The sequence below is a fragment of the Tympanuchus pallidicinctus genome, unplaced genomic scaffold (genome assembly GCF_026119805.1).
Source record: "Tympanuchus pallidicinctus isolate F22 unplaced genomic scaffold, pur_lepc_1.0 scaffold2, whole genome shotgun sequence".
Taxonomy (NCBI): Eukaryota; Metazoa; Chordata; class Aves; order Galliformes; family Phasianidae; genus Tympanuchus; species Tympanuchus pallidicinctus.
In genome coordinates this window covers 21,243,585-21,260,699 of record NW_026294721.1, presented here as the reverse complement: position 1 = coordinate 21,260,699, position 17,115 = coordinate 21,243,585, and the positions used below count along the sequence as shown (strand labels likewise).

The 17,115-nt window shown below is 38.1% G+C and overlaps 1 protein-coding gene across 2 annotated transcripts in view; it reads left to right on the top strand.

Moving 5' to 3' along the window:
* PDS5A (PDS5 cohesin associated factor A) overlaps positions 1–13,036 on the top strand; it is a 72,391-nt gene extending 59,355 nt beyond the window's left edge. The window contains exons 27-33 of one of the 2 annotated variants that reach the window (XM_052681718.1): positions 697–829; positions 1,444–1,563; positions 2,774–2,836; positions 6,812–6,957; positions 7,290–7,395; positions 9,735–10,087; positions 11,826–13,036. In XM_052681718.1, the coding sequence (XP_052537678.1) occupies positions 697–829; positions 1,444–1,563; positions 2,774–2,836; positions 6,812–6,957; positions 7,290–7,395; positions 9,735–10,087; positions 11,826–11,829 (925 nt within the window). In that variant the 3' untranslated portion in view covers positions 11,830–13,036. The other variant, XM_052681719.1, reaches the window with a different exon arrangement.
* The last annotated feature ends 4,079 nt before the right edge of the window (positions 13,037–17,115 follow it).

Sequence of the window (17,115 nt, the reverse complement as noted above, 5' to 3'; positions counted from 1 at the left end):
GTGTTGACTTAGATGCTTATACACTTGTAGAAGCAGACTGGCAGTGTGTTTTGCAGTTGTCTCCTCAGTTCATCTTGAGTTTTATGTAGCCTAAATATAGTCAAATACAGAAATACATGCTTAGTGAGTTCCTTGTTTGTAATTTGTGATATTTACACTTACAGTGTCTTTTGAGGCTGTCCTGTAGAGTTATGTTTGTTTTTGTTGTTGTTTCTCTCTCAAAAAGGTGTCTTTTCCCTCTGAATTGACATTCCAAAGAAATAATGAAATGCATGCAGAGAATGAACTTTCTTTATGTGACTGTTCTTCTATTGCATCAGCTGTATCTGGCCTATTCACTTGGGATCCTTTAGTATGTCTGTTCTAGTGTTTATGTAGTGTGGGTAACAGTTGAGCAGTTGTATAGTTTGAGCTAGTTTTGTGTGGTCATGATAAATTGTTGGCAGTATGGTACCCATAGCCTGAGATAGTGATTGTAGAATTGCTGGAATTCTTTCTACTCTGAAGCCTAAGACTGAAACAGTTATAATTAAAGGTCTAGACTCTGTTCTCCTCTTTGGATGCTATCTGTTCATGATTTTTTTCAAATTGACTTAGTTGCTTAAAGAAAAGCTAGCACAGCTGACTTTTTTTTTTTCTTCCCAGAGAAGCTGCTGTCTAAAAGTTGGAATGTAACTGTGGTTTATGGCTTTTTAGGTGCCTGTGGTTCATGCTTGAAGTTTTAATGACAAAGAATGAGAACAATAGCCATGCCTTCATGAAAAAGATGGCAGAAAACATCAAGCTTACACGAGATGCTCAGTCTCCTGATGAGCCAAAGGCCAATGAAGTAAGAAGTGCAGTTCAGATGAGTGTTTGGTGATGGGCTAAGGGTTTCACAGACTGCTTGCTGGACAGGACTTACAGGAAATTTAAAAACATTAGCTCAGACATTTAAATTCTTTTAGAGTGTGCTAATTGGAAGCATTGTATGTGTGCTACCAGTCTCATTCTTTCTGAAACTTGTTGACCTTAGCCAGCACACAGTACCAGAAAAGTCATTAAACAAGATTTGTTAAATATTCCTGTTATTCCCTAGTGCTTATTTTAATTCCAAATATCTGATTTTCCAACATAATTATTTTCTGTTGTTGAGGAAATACTGTAGTATATGGCTGCTGTTAAATATATGTTACCAGCTGAGAAGAGAAACCATTTATGGTGATTCCACCAAGAGCTTCTATTACACAGCTTAGATGTCTGTAGTTTTATTACGTTTTATTAAATAGTGTAATATTAAAAATGAGGAATTCTCTGTTCTAAGAGCCAACAGCATGGTTAATGACATAATTACAAAATATGTCCTTAGTAGTGGTTATTTCACATACAGATTCAATTTGCTAAAGAACTGCATTCTCTACACAGCAAGTAATTCCTAAAGCATAATTTTCTTTTTTTCTTCAGAAACTTTATACAGTATGTGATGTAGCACTGTGTGTAATCAACAGCAAAAGTGCTTTATGCAATGCAGATTCACCAAAGGACCCTGTATTGCCAACCAAATTTTTTACACAACCTGAAAAGGTAAAGTTTTATTAATTTAATTTCCAGGGTAATAAGGGGAAATTCTTTGATTGTTACAGTTGAGATCATGTCATGGAAAAAGGCATATATTTTTTCCTTAACCATATAGTTGGTATCACCAGGTGTACAATAAGCTAGATGTGTATCAGCTAACATTTGCCAGAAATGTTTGTGAGCTGGTGAGAGCTATATGGAGTAAACATCAACATGCTGCAGATATTGCTAGATCATTCTGTTGAATGTACACTGGAGTACAGTGTTGTACATGTTCTCCTGAATGTATGGGGATATATGTATATTCTGACTGTGTATTTAATTAGAATGCAAAACAGCCAAAAAAGAAAAAAGGAACATTTCTTTTTTTTTTCGACCTTCTGTGATGTTTTAGCTTTAATAGCTGGCTATTTTGTTTGATGCCCAAACCAGTCCTCTTATTGCCCAGCAGTAGTCCAAGTGAGTGTATCTCCACTGTCAGCAATAATGCTGATGTTACTTCAGAGACATATTTTTAAAAATGTATGAGTGGACCCATAGTAATTGTCCATACTAGTTTGGATCGTACCAAGCAATGCATTTCACTTTTTTCACCATCTGAGACTGTTAACTGCCTTAGCAGAGTCCATTTAAACCAAACACAGTCTGGTTAATTAATTCTGGTTTGAGTGATGCCCCTGTGTTGGGAAGCTGGTGTCTGTGATAGGTGCCTGCATTCAGGTGTGGTGTTTTGTCTCTGTAAACTGTAGTCAGAGTGACAAAGTTCACAACTTCCAATTTTTCTAGAGAAGATAGCATTTTTTCTCCTTTAGGACTGCCCATAAAAAGGTGGAAGTGAAGCAAGAGGGAAGTCAATTTTACTTTATTTCAAGTGATCCATGTCATTGAAGAAGAAAAAATGTAAATTCCAGCTCCTCAATGCCACACTGTTAGTAATGCTCTTTCAGATCTCCTCTGAAGCACTAGTGTGACTGATCTTCTTTAGATTTATTCATTATCAATAGAAGGTTGAGGCTCTGGGTAGACTGATCTAGTGAGTGGCAGCCCTGCCCACAGCAGGAGCATTGGAAATAAGTCCTTTTTAACTCAAGCCCCTCTGTGATTCTGAGGTGGCATAGTGCCATCACTCTTGAGAAATCAATCATGTGTAAATGTAAAAACAACAGCAAGGTTGAGAGATCAAGTGCAAATTAATTATTTTTTTTTTTTTTAATAGGATTTTTCCAATGACCGGAATTACGTTTCAGAAGAGACAAGGGTTCTTCTTTTGACAGGAAAGGTAGTATATTCTGACAACTTCCAATTAATTTGAAGATTATTGTGATTTTAAATGTTCTCCTTAGCTTGAGAATAAACCATAAAGAGAATCATGATACTACAAAAAAAATTGTATGAAGAATTTGTATACAGTGATTCATCATTCATTCATTTGAGGGAATAATGAATGCTTTTAACTCCATATACTACTCAGTGTGGACAAAACACCAAGGTAGTACAGAGGATGGAGAACATAAAGGTAACAGAGGCATAGGTTCTTGATCTTGTCTTTCAGATAGTAACAGGTTTTTTCTTTATTCAAATAACTATGGCATAAAACTATGATTCAGATACTTAATTCTGTGATGTTGCTAGGATTGATTATCGTAGATTTGTTGTCTTACTACTTTCAATATAACTGCTAAAGCTGTTAAATTTAACTATAAATGTCTATATCCATCTGATCATTTTAATTCAGATATAATTTGGCTGACACTCCGTGTGGAAGAGAAAATACCTACCATGTCTTTCTTGTGGGGAGGAAAACATAAACAACAGTCTATTCCAGTTTTCTACCAGCCACTCTTTTTTAGGGGGATTCTTTCTTTCTTGGGATTCCTAGGTTGCATTTAAAGTTCGTTGGAATACCTTTTATAGCTCACAAAGCTAGCAGGTTGTTTTCTTGAGTTTAGTGAAACAGTGTTGGCTGACCTGTAAAAGAACAGTATAAATTATATCTCTATGTAACATCGTATGTTTTTTTTTAATGTTCATGTTCTGTGTTCAGTGAACAGTGAAAGCAGTTCAGGAAACAGTGAAAGAAATTACTTTCTAAGTCTTCAGTCAGAGCAGAACTTTGTAGTAATGGTTCATTTTAAGGGTAGAAACAAGCAATCGCTCCATCAGTAGCCATCATCTCAAACTGCTCCTCATGCTGTTTTTTGTTCTTTACAAAAACTCCTGCTATCAGAGCAGTTCATGTGGGTGAGTTCTGCTCAGCTGGCGGAATGCTGTATCTTTCCACTTTATGTTCACACTTCAACACTAGCCTGGATGCTGCTCAGCAAGCTGGTTAAGCTTGTTACGCTGGCAGGAAAGTAGGGACGGGGGCATGTAGATAGTTGTGTGCTCATTTAGCAAGTGTTGGCATTATGTTAGGAAGAGAGGAGGCAGGCAGAAGACTACCTTCTGTAAGCTATTCCTTGTTGGATAGCAGTTGGTAGTAGGCTGGTGTTATCTGTTTGCTGTTGTAATTGTTTCACTTTTAATATATATTTGATATATTGATATACAACTAAAGGAGAGTTTGTGGTTAGTTGTATAAATGTAGAACATTTCTCTTTTGATAAAGTATTCAGCAAATGAGGCTACAAAGGTGCCTTACCATAAAATAGCAGGATTTTTGAGTTATGTTTTTTTCTCTTGTACTCTCTTAGAATAAAGTTTTATAGAGAATCAAGAGGGCAGGGTGTCCTGTGTCGAGCTAGCATTGTTTAAGTAATTGTCAGTGTTTTGGGAAAATAAACTTTAATTCCATGCTCTGATAGAATGCAGACACTTGTTTTTCTTACTTTCTTTTCAGAAAACACAGATGTAGAAAGACACCCCATTAAATCAGGCCAGTGTTTCTACTGGCCTTCTTTTATCCACTGACCAGATTAATATGATCATGCAGTCCTAGCCACTTTATTTTGCATGCTTCCAAGCATATATGATTTCTAATGCAGTGCTAGACTCTGTATCTGTCTGTTGGTTTTGATGTCTGTTTATGGTGTTCACAAATTTGTCTGCTCGTGTTTTGAACCTACTGATATTCTGCCTTCACACCCTCTTGATGAGGAAGTACTTTCTTTTTTCTCTCAAACATTTTCTCTCTCACCTGAGTTTCACCAAATGCTTCCTGTTTTCTAAAAATACCCAGTATATTGAGCAAATAAAACATGTTACAAGCATAAATAAATATTGATGCAGCTACTGAATGGTAGTTACTTTGGTAACAGGCTTTTTACAGAGATGTTGCTGCTTTCTGATGGCCAAATGTTATCTAATATCTGTGGTATCCCTCTGTTGCCTCTTCTTCAGCTTCCTTGCATGGAAATTAATTTTTCTTGTGAGAATTGTAGAATCATAGAATAATGATTCTAGAATCATAGAATGCATTAATCTCCAAGGAAACATGAAATTACATTAAGAATATGACATGTTAGTTGAGAGAAGTCAAGGAAGTTTTTTCTTAAGAGATGGAAAAGACTTACAGCCTATTCAGCGTGATCAAATCATTCAGCAGCCATAGCAAGACACAAAATACCATCTCTCTATCAGAGTACCACAGCATAGATGGTGTATTAAGAAATTATGATTCAACAGTGTGCCTTGGCAGCTTGAGAAGGCCAACCATACCCTCGGGTACATGAGGCCCAGGCCCAGCACTTGCCAGCCCTGCAAGGGAACAGGTTGTCTCCTTGTGCTCTGTGCTGTGCAGCCTCACCTGGAGCTCTGTACATGTTTAGACACGACAATATAGCAATTACACAGAACTCTTAAGAGGGGTCCTGAAGAAGGGCTACAGAGACAGGGAGGGGTGTAGAGGGCAGAATGTCAAGACTAAGTGGGAGTCTGATAAATGTTTCCAAATATCTGAAGGAAGTTAGAAGGCAAATGGGTGAGGCCAGACTCTTCTCGGATGTGCACAGCAATAGGACAAGGAGCAGTGGCCTAAAACTTGAACATAGGAAGTTACATACAAACATGCAGAAGAACTTCTTTACAGTGAGGGTGATGGAGCACTAGAACAGGATACCCAGGGAGGTGGTGGAGCCTCCTTCTGTGAAGGTATTCAGGACCCATCTGGATGCCTACCTGTGTGACGTATTGTATGGATCCTGCATTAGCAGGGGGGCTGGATTTGATCTCTTGAGGTCCTTCCAACCTGTGTGATTTTGTGATTCGATGATTTCTGTGATTCTTCACCAGAGGTTGGCCAGGCACTGGCACAGGCTCTCTAGGGAAGTGGTCATACTTGTAACAAGCTGCCAGAGTTCAAGAAGCATTTGGGTGATGCTCTTAGAAGTATGGTTTGAATGTTGGGTGGTTTTGTACTGAGCCAGATGTTGGATTCAATGAATCCTTGGGGGTGCCTTCCAACTCAGGATGTTCTGTGATTCTGTACACCTGCTTCCTGTGGAGTAGAAACGTATGTGTTTTCTACTGGTGCAATGAGTCCAATTTTGCATTATATTTTGAAGAGCTTTTTCCCAAAGATGTTTTGCTTTGCAAATATGGGATGTTACTACATCCTTTTGATCTAGTATTATCCAACATTGTGTTTCTTATTGGTACTTCTTTAAGCACTATCACAGCTGGTTAGGGGTCGGAGCACAAACCTTCTGGGGAGTGGCTGAAGGAGCTGGGATTGTTCAGTCTGAAGAAGAGGAGGCTCAGGAGAGCTTATTGCTCTATTGGGGAGGTTGTAGTGAGCTGGGGGTCAGCCTCTTCTCTCTTGTAACCAGTGATAGGACTAAAGGGATGCTTCAAGCTGCCCCCAGGGAGATCCAGGCTGGATGTTAGGAAATACTAGTTTCACTGAAAGAGTGGTCAGGCACTGGAATGGGCCGCCCAGGGAGGTGGTGGAGTCACCGACCCTGCAGGTGTTCAAGGAACATTTGGATTTCGTGTTGAGGGACATGGTTTAGTGAGAACTATTGGTGATAGGTGGATGGTTGGACTGGGTGATCTTGTGGGTCTTTTCCGACCTTGGTGATTCTGTGATTCTGTGACTTCAAAGCAGGAAAGAGAACAATTGATGAAGTGCCACTGAACGATGAGAAATAAAACTGTGATAGACTGCTTGTTAATTAAGGATGAGGTCTGTAGCTCTAAACTGATGGCATCATGACCGAGACTGTTAATCCAGAAACAATATTTTTAAATATTCAAGAACATATTTAAAAATTTGTCTGAAAATTCCTGTTTTTAAAATAAAACCATTTTCTTTTAGCCAAAACCAACTGGTGTGTTAGGTACAGTAAACAAACCATTGTCTGCAACTGGAAGGAGACCGTATATTAGAACTACAGGATCAGAGACTGGAAGCAATATCAGTGTGAACTCTGAGCTGAGCTCTTCTGCAGGAAACAGATCAAGGTACAGAAGCGTGCATGAAATACACTGAAATGATCTTGATTATTTATTTATTTGGAACTATTTCATTTTAAAAACTTGTGTATGTTTGTATAAATTGGTTTGAGTGCTGCTGGTCTTTACTTTTCCTCCGTATCTTTGCTAGAATTGGCTATTTCTATCTGATAGAATTTCCATCTGAAACACGAGTTAGTTTAGAGTAACAATCATGATGTTTGTGAAAATAATTGCATGACACTGTGTCTGCCATAAAGGACTTGGCTTAAAAAGTTGCAAACATTTTATTTTCTGTTTTGTGTATCTTGGCTTTATTTTGTCTTCAATTATGCTATCAGGGAACAAAGTTCAGATATATCAGAAACTGGCGTCAGTGAAAATGATGAAAATCCTGTACGAATTATTTCAGTCACACCAGCAAAGACAGAACCTGTGAAAAATAAGGTATGTTTGGGGATTTTGTGCACTGTATCTCTATAATTAGCTTGGAAATGGGCATTAATTCACTATACATCTCTGTGGATGGTCTCAAAGGAATTGATAATGTCAGGTTTAATGTAACTACAGTTTTCTTAGTCCAATGAAACGTCTCTGATTTTCAAAACTATTGTTAATTTTATCCAGAGTGATTTATAGGAGTCATGCTCAAAAATGTTACAGAAATTCAGAAAATACTTCCTTTTTTTTTTTTTTTTTTTTTTTTTACAGAGCACCAAAAGGTACCCACCTTTATTTTATGTTTTTTCAGTAACTGAAGATATTGTCTGGCGAATGTCACGTGGTCCTCTAGAACAAACATGCACTAACTCTATATGTTGCTTAAATTTTGAGAATTTTTAATGCCTTCTTTTTCTTCCATTAGAGAGAGATGACCAGGCCTAAGTAATAATGTTGTTTTTTGTTTTTTTTTAACTTATAAAGCATGTAGCTGCATGAAGAGTTATCAACAGTAAATATTAAGTCCTACACACGGAATGTATTAAACTCAGGCAGTGTACTGGGATCTGCCTAGGACTGCAGGTCTTAAGAAGGCCCTGGGGGGACTGTCTCAGTGGGAAACCAGCAGAACTTGTCAGCAGTATGCTTTGGCAGTCATGAGGGCAAACTGGGCCCTGGGTTTGCACCAGTATAACCAGCAGACTGTGATTATTCTATTCTATTGACTTTCTTTTGACCAAACCTGGAATCCTGGGACCTCAGATACTGAGAACAGGAGTCTTGCAGAGAGCCACCAATATATTAAAGTCCTGGAGAAATTGTTATTTGAAGAAAGGTTGAAGGAGTTAGGTCTCTTCATCCTAGAAGAGAGAAGCTATGGCGGGACTTCGTCAGTCTTTCAGTACTGTGAAGCTATTCACAGAGAAGATGGAGGTTTTCTGTTCTTGTTGCTTAAGGGGAAATGCCATTTGGATATAAGCAAAAAAAATCAGGCATTGTGAGGAAAACTAAACACTGGGTTAGGTTGCCCAGAAGCATTATGGAATGTCACTTGCTCTTCAAGGATTGGTATGGCAACAAGTAGAGTGACCCGTTCCCAGCAGAAGGTTGGATCAGGTCAGAAGTCACTTCCAATCTGAATGAGTCTGTGATTCTAAAATCAATGTAGATTTCTCTCATAATGTGGGGATACATAGATGGCTCATGCTTAGCATATTATAAGAATTTGTATACCTACAGTGACAGTGACTTTTTTAATTAGATGAAATCAGAGTAATAAACAGATGTTTTGGATTTATATAAATAAAAAGTTTTCATGATCTTGTCAAATAACATCCACATGTTCACAGCAATGAGCTAACGAAGAAAAGTAAAATATACATATTTCAACTGTATTATGCTTCCTTTTTTTTTCTTCTTCTTTTTTTCTGTTTTTAATTCTTTCCCAAAATAGAGCTCTTCTGAAAAGGTTGATAACAGGGAAGGTAGTTATGAAATAGTTCTTCAGATTGTTTTTTAGGTTCTTGAAACGTGACCTTAGCAGAAATTTTTCAGGAGTTTTTGTAAAGATAGTCTGAAGGCATTTGTAAATGTTGCCTATGCATCTGTAAAACAGGAATGAAGATTATGGACAGTGCAAGACCTATTTAAACATTTATTCAAATGGAAGAATATTTAACAGATAAGTCCTTGGTTCAGACATAGCACTTTTAAATAGCGAGAAACCTTAATTAGTTGAAATTGCTAAGTTATCCTAGCCATGCTTCTTCAATAGTCTTCTCTCTGCATCTCTCTACTAAGTGTTTCACAAGCTATTGTTCAAAGGAAGCTCCAGCATCCAATTTTTGTTTCCACGTGAATTATTTTTTGTGTAGAGACTTGCTTTGACACATTTGTCTTTCACATACAGGCAGCGCTTCGTGAAACTGAAACACTTCCATTACTTTGCTCATTTCATTGGGAAGAACATGCAATTAAGCCATACCTATTTGAACATGACAGAATTACCCATGTAAACTTTGTAGATGACCAGATCTTAATCCCTTATAGAGGCAGTGAAGGAGCTTAAGGAGAACTGTTGTTGCAGGCCAAAGCAACTTGCAGTTCATTATATTGACCCTGATTTTTCTGAATTAAGATTTGGAATTACACACAGTCTAAAAAATTCTTTTTGTTTAGCCCTAAAAATCATCTTTAGAAAAAATTTTTACTAGATCTAAGCCGATTTGATTTATTTTTTAAGAAGAACACTTTATTTTATGAACTCATGCTTCTGCCAAACAGAGGTAACAATTTCAGTTTGACTTTGGCAATCTTTCTTCATATCAATGATTTTTCTTTCCTAGGAAATTAATTCTGATCAGGCTACGCAAGGAAACAGTACTGAACGTGGGAAAAAAAGAACAGCAACAGCATCTGGAACTGAGAATATTCATCAGAAAGCAGAAGAAAATAATGCAGATGAAACAGGACCATCGCTTGCAGCAAAAACCAGGAGAGGGCGTCCACCCAAACCTGAACCTCAGGGTACCACTGCAAAAAATGAGGAAACAAATAAGCCACCTGTCAGGGGAAGAAAAAGGGCAGCAGCCAGTCAAGAAAGTCCAGGAAGTTTAGAGACAGGTAATGCCAAAGCACCAAAACAGCAAGACACAGCAAAAAAGCCAGCAGCAGCACAGAGACAAATTGATCTACAAAGGTAAAAATAAATTAAATTAAAAATAAGTGGGTGGGGTGGGGCTTCTCTGTTTCAAGATAGACTCTTTATTTAGAATTATAACAGAGCACATGTTAAGAGCACAGCTAAGCCACAATAATTTACAAACACCATGATCCAACATACGTTATTTTCTGTTATTTCAGTGTACATGCAGTCAGAGAACTGAAGTTGTTCTCTCAGGATGGTATAAATTGTGTTTCCAGTATGTTGCATCCTGGTTCCCCTTACTAGCATTGCTGTTTAACAGTACTAAGATTTGAGGTTCTTTCAGTACATTCGTTAATGCTAAGTGTGCAGGAATTTGTGCATTGCTCGTTGATGAGAAAGGCTTTAAAAGTGATCATCTTTAATGAATAGAATAAACTGTAATTCTAACTGTAATTATTTTCTGATATGTTGTCTGATGCTTGTTTAACATTAACAAACATTTAATATTACATTTTAAATAAATCAACAGTAGAATTTGAAACCATAATCTGAAAAATAGCTCTCTGATGATAATTTATTTTTCTGTCCTTTAGCATTTAAATGTGTTGATTTATTTCCAATGTAAACAAACAAATAAGCATAAATGTGCTGGTTCTGATACAGTGGTAATTTTAATGAAAATGTGGCCAAAGCCATAGAGCAATAAGGGTAAGGTCAGCAAACCAGCATACTGAAAGAAAGCTCAATCTTAGGGAGGTGTGAATAATTGGGATGGTTTCTTTCTAGAGATTTTGTCAAATTGAAGATCTTGAAGAGAATCTTGGTCAAAAAGAATTACCCTTTTCTTCTCACAAGATTCATATACTAGTGAATTGTTCAGTCTCTCAAGAGAGCAGTATTTGTGTTCTGCCTTGCAATGCTTGCTTTATATGTCAGTTTTGTTTAAGTCTTCATAAAAATACTGCTCCACCAATAGTCTTAAGTGAACCAGCTCTGTCAAGATTCCTTGTTTGAAATATGCAATACATCTTTTCTTGGAAAAAATACCAAAACAGTGTTAACGTTTTTCAGAAGCCAGGTGCTTGGAAGTGATGGAGATTCACTGTTGGAGATAGACTCAAGTCCAGGATATTCCCAGAGTGCAATGGATCTTTTTAAAGCCTGTGAGAGCAGCCAGGAAGACACTGAGGATACAGAGATAGCAGAGGGAGGCTTCCTTAAGGTGTAGCAGGCATCTTATGTAGGACAATTCTATGGTTTTTATTGCAGTTTATACAGTAAGGAATCAAAGAAATGTCTTCTTTTTCTAGAAGAACTTATGTAAAGCCAGCTACATGTGATAGCTTTTCTGCTTTTAAGTCAAACTGTACGAGGTAGTGTAAAAATTTGAAGAACCTTTGATTTGCTTCTAAGTAAAGCTATTTTTATAATTCTAGGTATTTAAATACAGTAAAACAAGTTGTTATTATATTGTGGTTTCAGTGAAAGCTCCAAATAAATGTATTTCTGTTTATGCTGAGAAAGCATAATTCAGTTATGGAGTGATCATCATTGGACTTGTGTATTTTCAGGTTAATCAGAAAGCTGTGATATACAGTATGGAAATTCAGCTGTGTTGAGGTAATGAAATAACAGCTAAGATACAAGCTAGAGTTGGAAGACTCTGCGTATAAAGGAAGAGTGTATGAGCTAACACCTGGGTGTTATGGACAGCGTTTGATGCAGAATTAGCTGTAATCTCCTTGTCCTTAAAATTAACCTTTTATTTCCTTTTCTCCCCCCACAAAAGGTAAAAAGAAAACTCACTCGAAAAGGGAGGAAATGAAGGCCAAATAAAGGCATGCTCCAAGCTTCTGCAAAAACTAGGATTCAGAAATTTCCTGTACAGGAACTGAAATTACTTCAAAAAACACACAGCTTTCAGCTCTGAAAACAGAAGGAAAACTATGCTTCCCTTCCACGTGAAATTAATCCTTCTCAATGGAAATGTAAAGCAGAAACTCTTGAGAAAGAGGCTAAAAGCATCTGTACTTATTTCCCCAGAGACTTTTTTTATGAAAAGTCAATAATTAAGCAAATTGCTTAACACTTGGTTCCAGTTCCTGCATTCTGGAGTTTAAAAGTGTATTTACACCATTAATTTTCATGCTGCATTTTTGTTTTTTTTAAAGGAAGTCAGAGGGAGGTCCTTACACTGACACTGAAAATTCGCGATCCTACAGCCAGGTATTCCCATGTTTCACAGAAAAGGTAGAAGTCTACTGAATGGATTTTAAATAAGACTAGAGGAAAAAAAAATCACACAAAAAAAAGTTTTTTGCTTTACTTTTGGAGACTGTTTTATGTATAATTCTTTCTGCCTGCCTACTTTTCTGCAAAAGTAAGATGTACAGATTTCAGTTCCCTGCTATGAAAAGTCATGTGGTGGCAATTTTATAAATGTTGCTTTCTGATTTTTATCAGAGTGGGAAAGTAATCACTTAAAATTATTAATTCGCAAGTAGACATTTCATTTTTTAATTTTCCCTCCATTTTAGTTTAATATAATTTGCAATAAATGTACATATTGATGTTTGTTTTATAAAAACATATATCACTTTTAAGTGTTTTTACTCCTGCGGTTCTGTTGGAATATTCTGAATTTTAAAGGAGTAAAGACAGTCCAGCATTTGATTTTATAATGTTTGTCACCAGATTTTTATTATTGATGTAAAGAAAAAAAAAAAATCAATTTTTAAAAATAGTTGGACTTTGGCAGCTTTGTAAGGAAAGTTGGAAATGTTTAGGATTGCTCTCAATTTTAAGCATCGTGCTGATTGGAAGTAAGTCTGTTTTGCATTTTGTCTTCCTGTTCAGGCTCATTTTTAATGTTTATTTTAGAAGATTGTTGCATCAATATTACGTTTCCTGGCATTGTTCAGCATAGATAAAAGTGTACACTTTTATGTACACATGATCATATTTAAGTTTGTTGCATAAAATAAACGCTTCTAGGTGTCACATGGCAGTCTTTTTTCTTCCCCCCTCCTTTTTTTCTTTTTCTTTTTTAATTTCTCTCTCAAAAAACCTGTATCTCTGCATGGTCTTAGGTGTTCATAGAAATTAGCGTATAAGCTGTAAAGCAGACAGCTTCATGTAGTGTAAAAGGTTTGTGTTTAGGTGAAATTACGGTGGACAACTGCTGAAGTTGTATGGCAAGAAGGGGGTTGGTCTACAGAATGACTGCAAGCAGTTTTGCTCCTCGGTGCCTCACTGCTTCTCTTTTGCAAATCATTCTGCAATCCCCTGCTGGCCCTGTAGGGGAGCTGGGTGCTGTTGACTGAAGCTGAGGATTACTCGCTGTCCTGGCATGGATGCAGTGTGGTTGCATACTGATAAACAAGCACTGAGTCTCCCTTATCAAGCATTTATTTGGTGTCACAGTGTATTTTTCCTCTGTTACAGAGAAAACGTGCTCTGCTTTGCAAGTATGTGCAGCTTCTCCTAGGACTGTCTGAAAGTATTTGACTTGAAGTGTTTTAGATGCTCTCATTGAGAGGGATTTGAAAAGCATTTAATCACACATTGATCCATCAGGGTTTTGATTTCTGTAACTGAGATACTTCCACAAATTTGATTCACTGATCGTAACACAGTTGGTTTGGGTTTTTGTGCTCTGGTCAAATGCTTCCCTCATGGAGTTGATGTGCTCTGCTGGTTTAAAACAATTTTTAAACCATTTAGACAGAAGTTTGTAGGTGCTACCAAGAAGGGAACTCTCTTAAAAATGAGCTCTGGTATTTAGTGATGTGCTTTTAAAAACTGTGTGAAAAGTCTTGGCAAACTGTGCAAATATTTAATTCTGAATTGTTTCAAAAAATAATTTTGGGAGGCAAGTTTAGTTTTTATATAGGTCAGTTTTTAATCAGTTTAACTGTCAAGTCACCCAAGGGATCCTCATAGAGCTCTAGAGGCTAGACAGTGTTTGTGGAGGTTATATGATTCAGTGCCATGCTCTGAGCAGGGCTTTTTTTTTCCTTTTTTTTTTCTTTTCTTTTTCCAGTTTTCTTTTTATACTTAGTTTCTTCAGTTTTCTTTAAATGGACATTTGAATTACTTCTGTACGTCGACTACCAGTATAGCTAAAGAAAATGAACACTCCATGCTGCAAATTAGGCTGTGCAGAGATGCATACCAACTGTAGGAAAAGGTCCCCTGGTTTGCTGGCACCGTAGACCAGCTTACATGCACAGTTTCTCTGCCTGACCCCAGCTATCACTGACCAAAGTGCTGAGAGCACATGTGGCAAAATTCAGTTACTCCAGGGGTGAGCATTAGGCTTTATACCAAATACAGGGAAGCACAGGCATCATTTTTATCCATACGTGATGTTATATGTAATTTTATCCATACGTGTGTGCACTGCCAGTTCTCTTTTTGAGGACAGAACAAGTAATAAAAATCTGTTGATCAGTTTAGAGCTGTGGAATTGAAGACAAGTTACTGCAAGGGAGGAGATGCTTATTTTGTAGTTGACCGTATGCGAGCTCTGAAATAGCAGTGGGGATTGTCTCTGGTAATGAGAGAACTGATGCTCAGAGGTTTCCACCTTTTATTCTGTGATAAGGAATAAAAGAAAGCCCAGTTAAAACCCGGTGTTTGTGGATGGGGTTGAGGTTTCTCATTCAGATCCATAGTTAGCTCTAAGTTACCATCTTTCAAGTTCCCATTTTCATAAAACTGTGACTCGGTTTCTTAGCAGACGTGCATTTGTCTCTGTTTCTCTGATTCTGAGGCTGTTTGGCTCTTAAAACAAAAGGAGAGGAAGGCTGTTCTGGGACATCCTTTGTAAAGTAGTACATGAAACCTGAACTGCCCTGCAAAATTTAATCTGAATAATCGTTATAAACAAGGTAGTATTTCTAGAGCAAACTGGTGTGTCTTAAACAGGAAGGATAATATGCATTATTCATCTTTTCTGCATATGCTAAGTAACAACAAAAATACCTTTCTTAAAATGTTTTTCCAGCCAGTAGATGGTTAGCTCACATTAATGGACCAAGTTCAACACTAGTTGACGTGAAACTCAGTAGCCAGTCTGATAGCTCTCATAGCTGAACTGTCTTGTCTCAAGTTCCAGAAAGATTTGGGTTCACTAAATAAGTACCCAAGAAATTGTTTCTTTAAGAAATCAACTGTGCTGATCCTAGTCCAGTTGCATGTGTGCTCCATGGCTGTGTTTTTGGCAGTAATAAGTTTGTTTGTTTGTGTGCAGAAATCAAGACACAAATCATGCTCGAGGAAATAGCCCAAACCAAAGAAGTTGGACTGTAAAGTCTGCTTGCAAGCCAGGCTCCAGGTGTGCATAGCTGATAACTAAACATCATTCAGAGTAGCTGGTGTCAGCGCGAGGAATTGCCTCGGTGCAACAACAGGTAGGCACAGAGAATAGCAAGGTGTTGAACAGCAGTTGAAGTTCTGTAAGCAGCACCTGCTGTGTCCCTCCAGCATCAGAAACACGACCCATCCTTCCCTCAGTACCTCGCTTTATTTTCTATAGTTCCAAAGAAGCTAATGAAGTTTTAGGCTACCATAGCAGCTTGTAGAGAAAGAAATAAGTGATCTGATGGGACCGTAGGAAGAGGTCAGCTCACACTTGTTCAGGTTCAAACCCTTTGCTCAGGTTGCAGAAGCAGAAGCAGCACGTACATTCCCCCCATTACCTGGTAGAAGCAGCTACACCTGAACTCAGCGATGTCTCATTTGCCTAAAGACAAACAATGTGATCGTGTTCCTCAGAGCTTTGGTGTCGCTCAGGGACGTTTGACACAAGCTGTACTTATGCTACAAAGTTACAGAATTACTGTCTGCACCAAACAGTATACAGTCATTGTAAGGCTGCCCTGGGAGAAGCCTTCCTGTTTTACCTGATGGAAAGGTCTTCCTAACCCACAACAAAGTATCTTCTCTGTTTCTGCTTTGCAAGTGTGATGACAAGCTTTTGTCAGGGAACAGCATATCTCTGCAGTGGCTGGGTGTTGTCAGTTAGGGGGAAGAGTCAGGACTTGCTGTGACCCTTTAACTTTGATAAGAGCCATTCAATTTTCAGCCTGGTGGGTTTACCACCAGCTGCACAATCAGATCCATGGTCAGTAGAGCTGAGACATCCGTGGGCAGCACAGATGGTCGGCGCAGCTGGGTCCTTGAGGAGTGGGAGCATCGGGAGGCGCGTCTGCTCTTCAGAGGAAGCGCGGTGGTTATTGGAGCTGATTTGTAACTTGCCGAGAAGTCATGCTGGTGATGGGGTAGTCAACAGCAAGTCAGCTGAGGTAAGAAGCTCAACCAGGGAGCTCTGCATACATGCAGTGTCCCACACCCACGACCAGAGTATTATTTCAACAGCCACGAGAGCTCAGATGTGTGTTCATAGCCACAAGAGTTCAGATGTGTGTTCATACAGCTGCAAGGCAGGCGAGCTCTAGAACAAGAAATACACGTTTTACTCCTTAAGTTCAGTCATTAAACTCATCTGTTTGCCCTGGAAGCTGAGATTGATGTATCTTGGCCCTGATTCACCAAAGCTTGGGAAGCAAAAGCTGGCCTATGATTATTGCAGTCTCAGACATGAGCTGAGCTGCTTTGGTGTTAGGTTTGAGTGCTGCACAGCAGGTAGATTATCGCTGTCTATTCTAGAATAATTTGAGTTCTTTCTTTGGTGCAGCATAGGGGTAGCAACCACTGTCTGCAAGGAAGCTGGGATGTTGAGGATATTTTGGGGTAGCACTGGTGTCTCTGAGAAAAGGTGTCTGATTTCAGCATGTTCCAGCCTTCTGCTTGGCTGAGGTTTCTCTCTTACACGTAGTTGCTGCGTAAAGCTCTTTGCTTCTCTTACTCAAAGCTTCTAATGTAATGTCAGACAGACTTCCACATGTGTGTGCTGTTCATCACATTAACAGTTGGAATTTCTCCTGTTGATGTTTTTCCTATGCACATCTGAAAATCTGATGTCTTTACTGCTTTTATTTTGAAACTATGATACAGTTTTCAGCCATTTTGATACAAATATTCCTTTTTTTTCTTTTTTTTTTTCCCTAAAACTT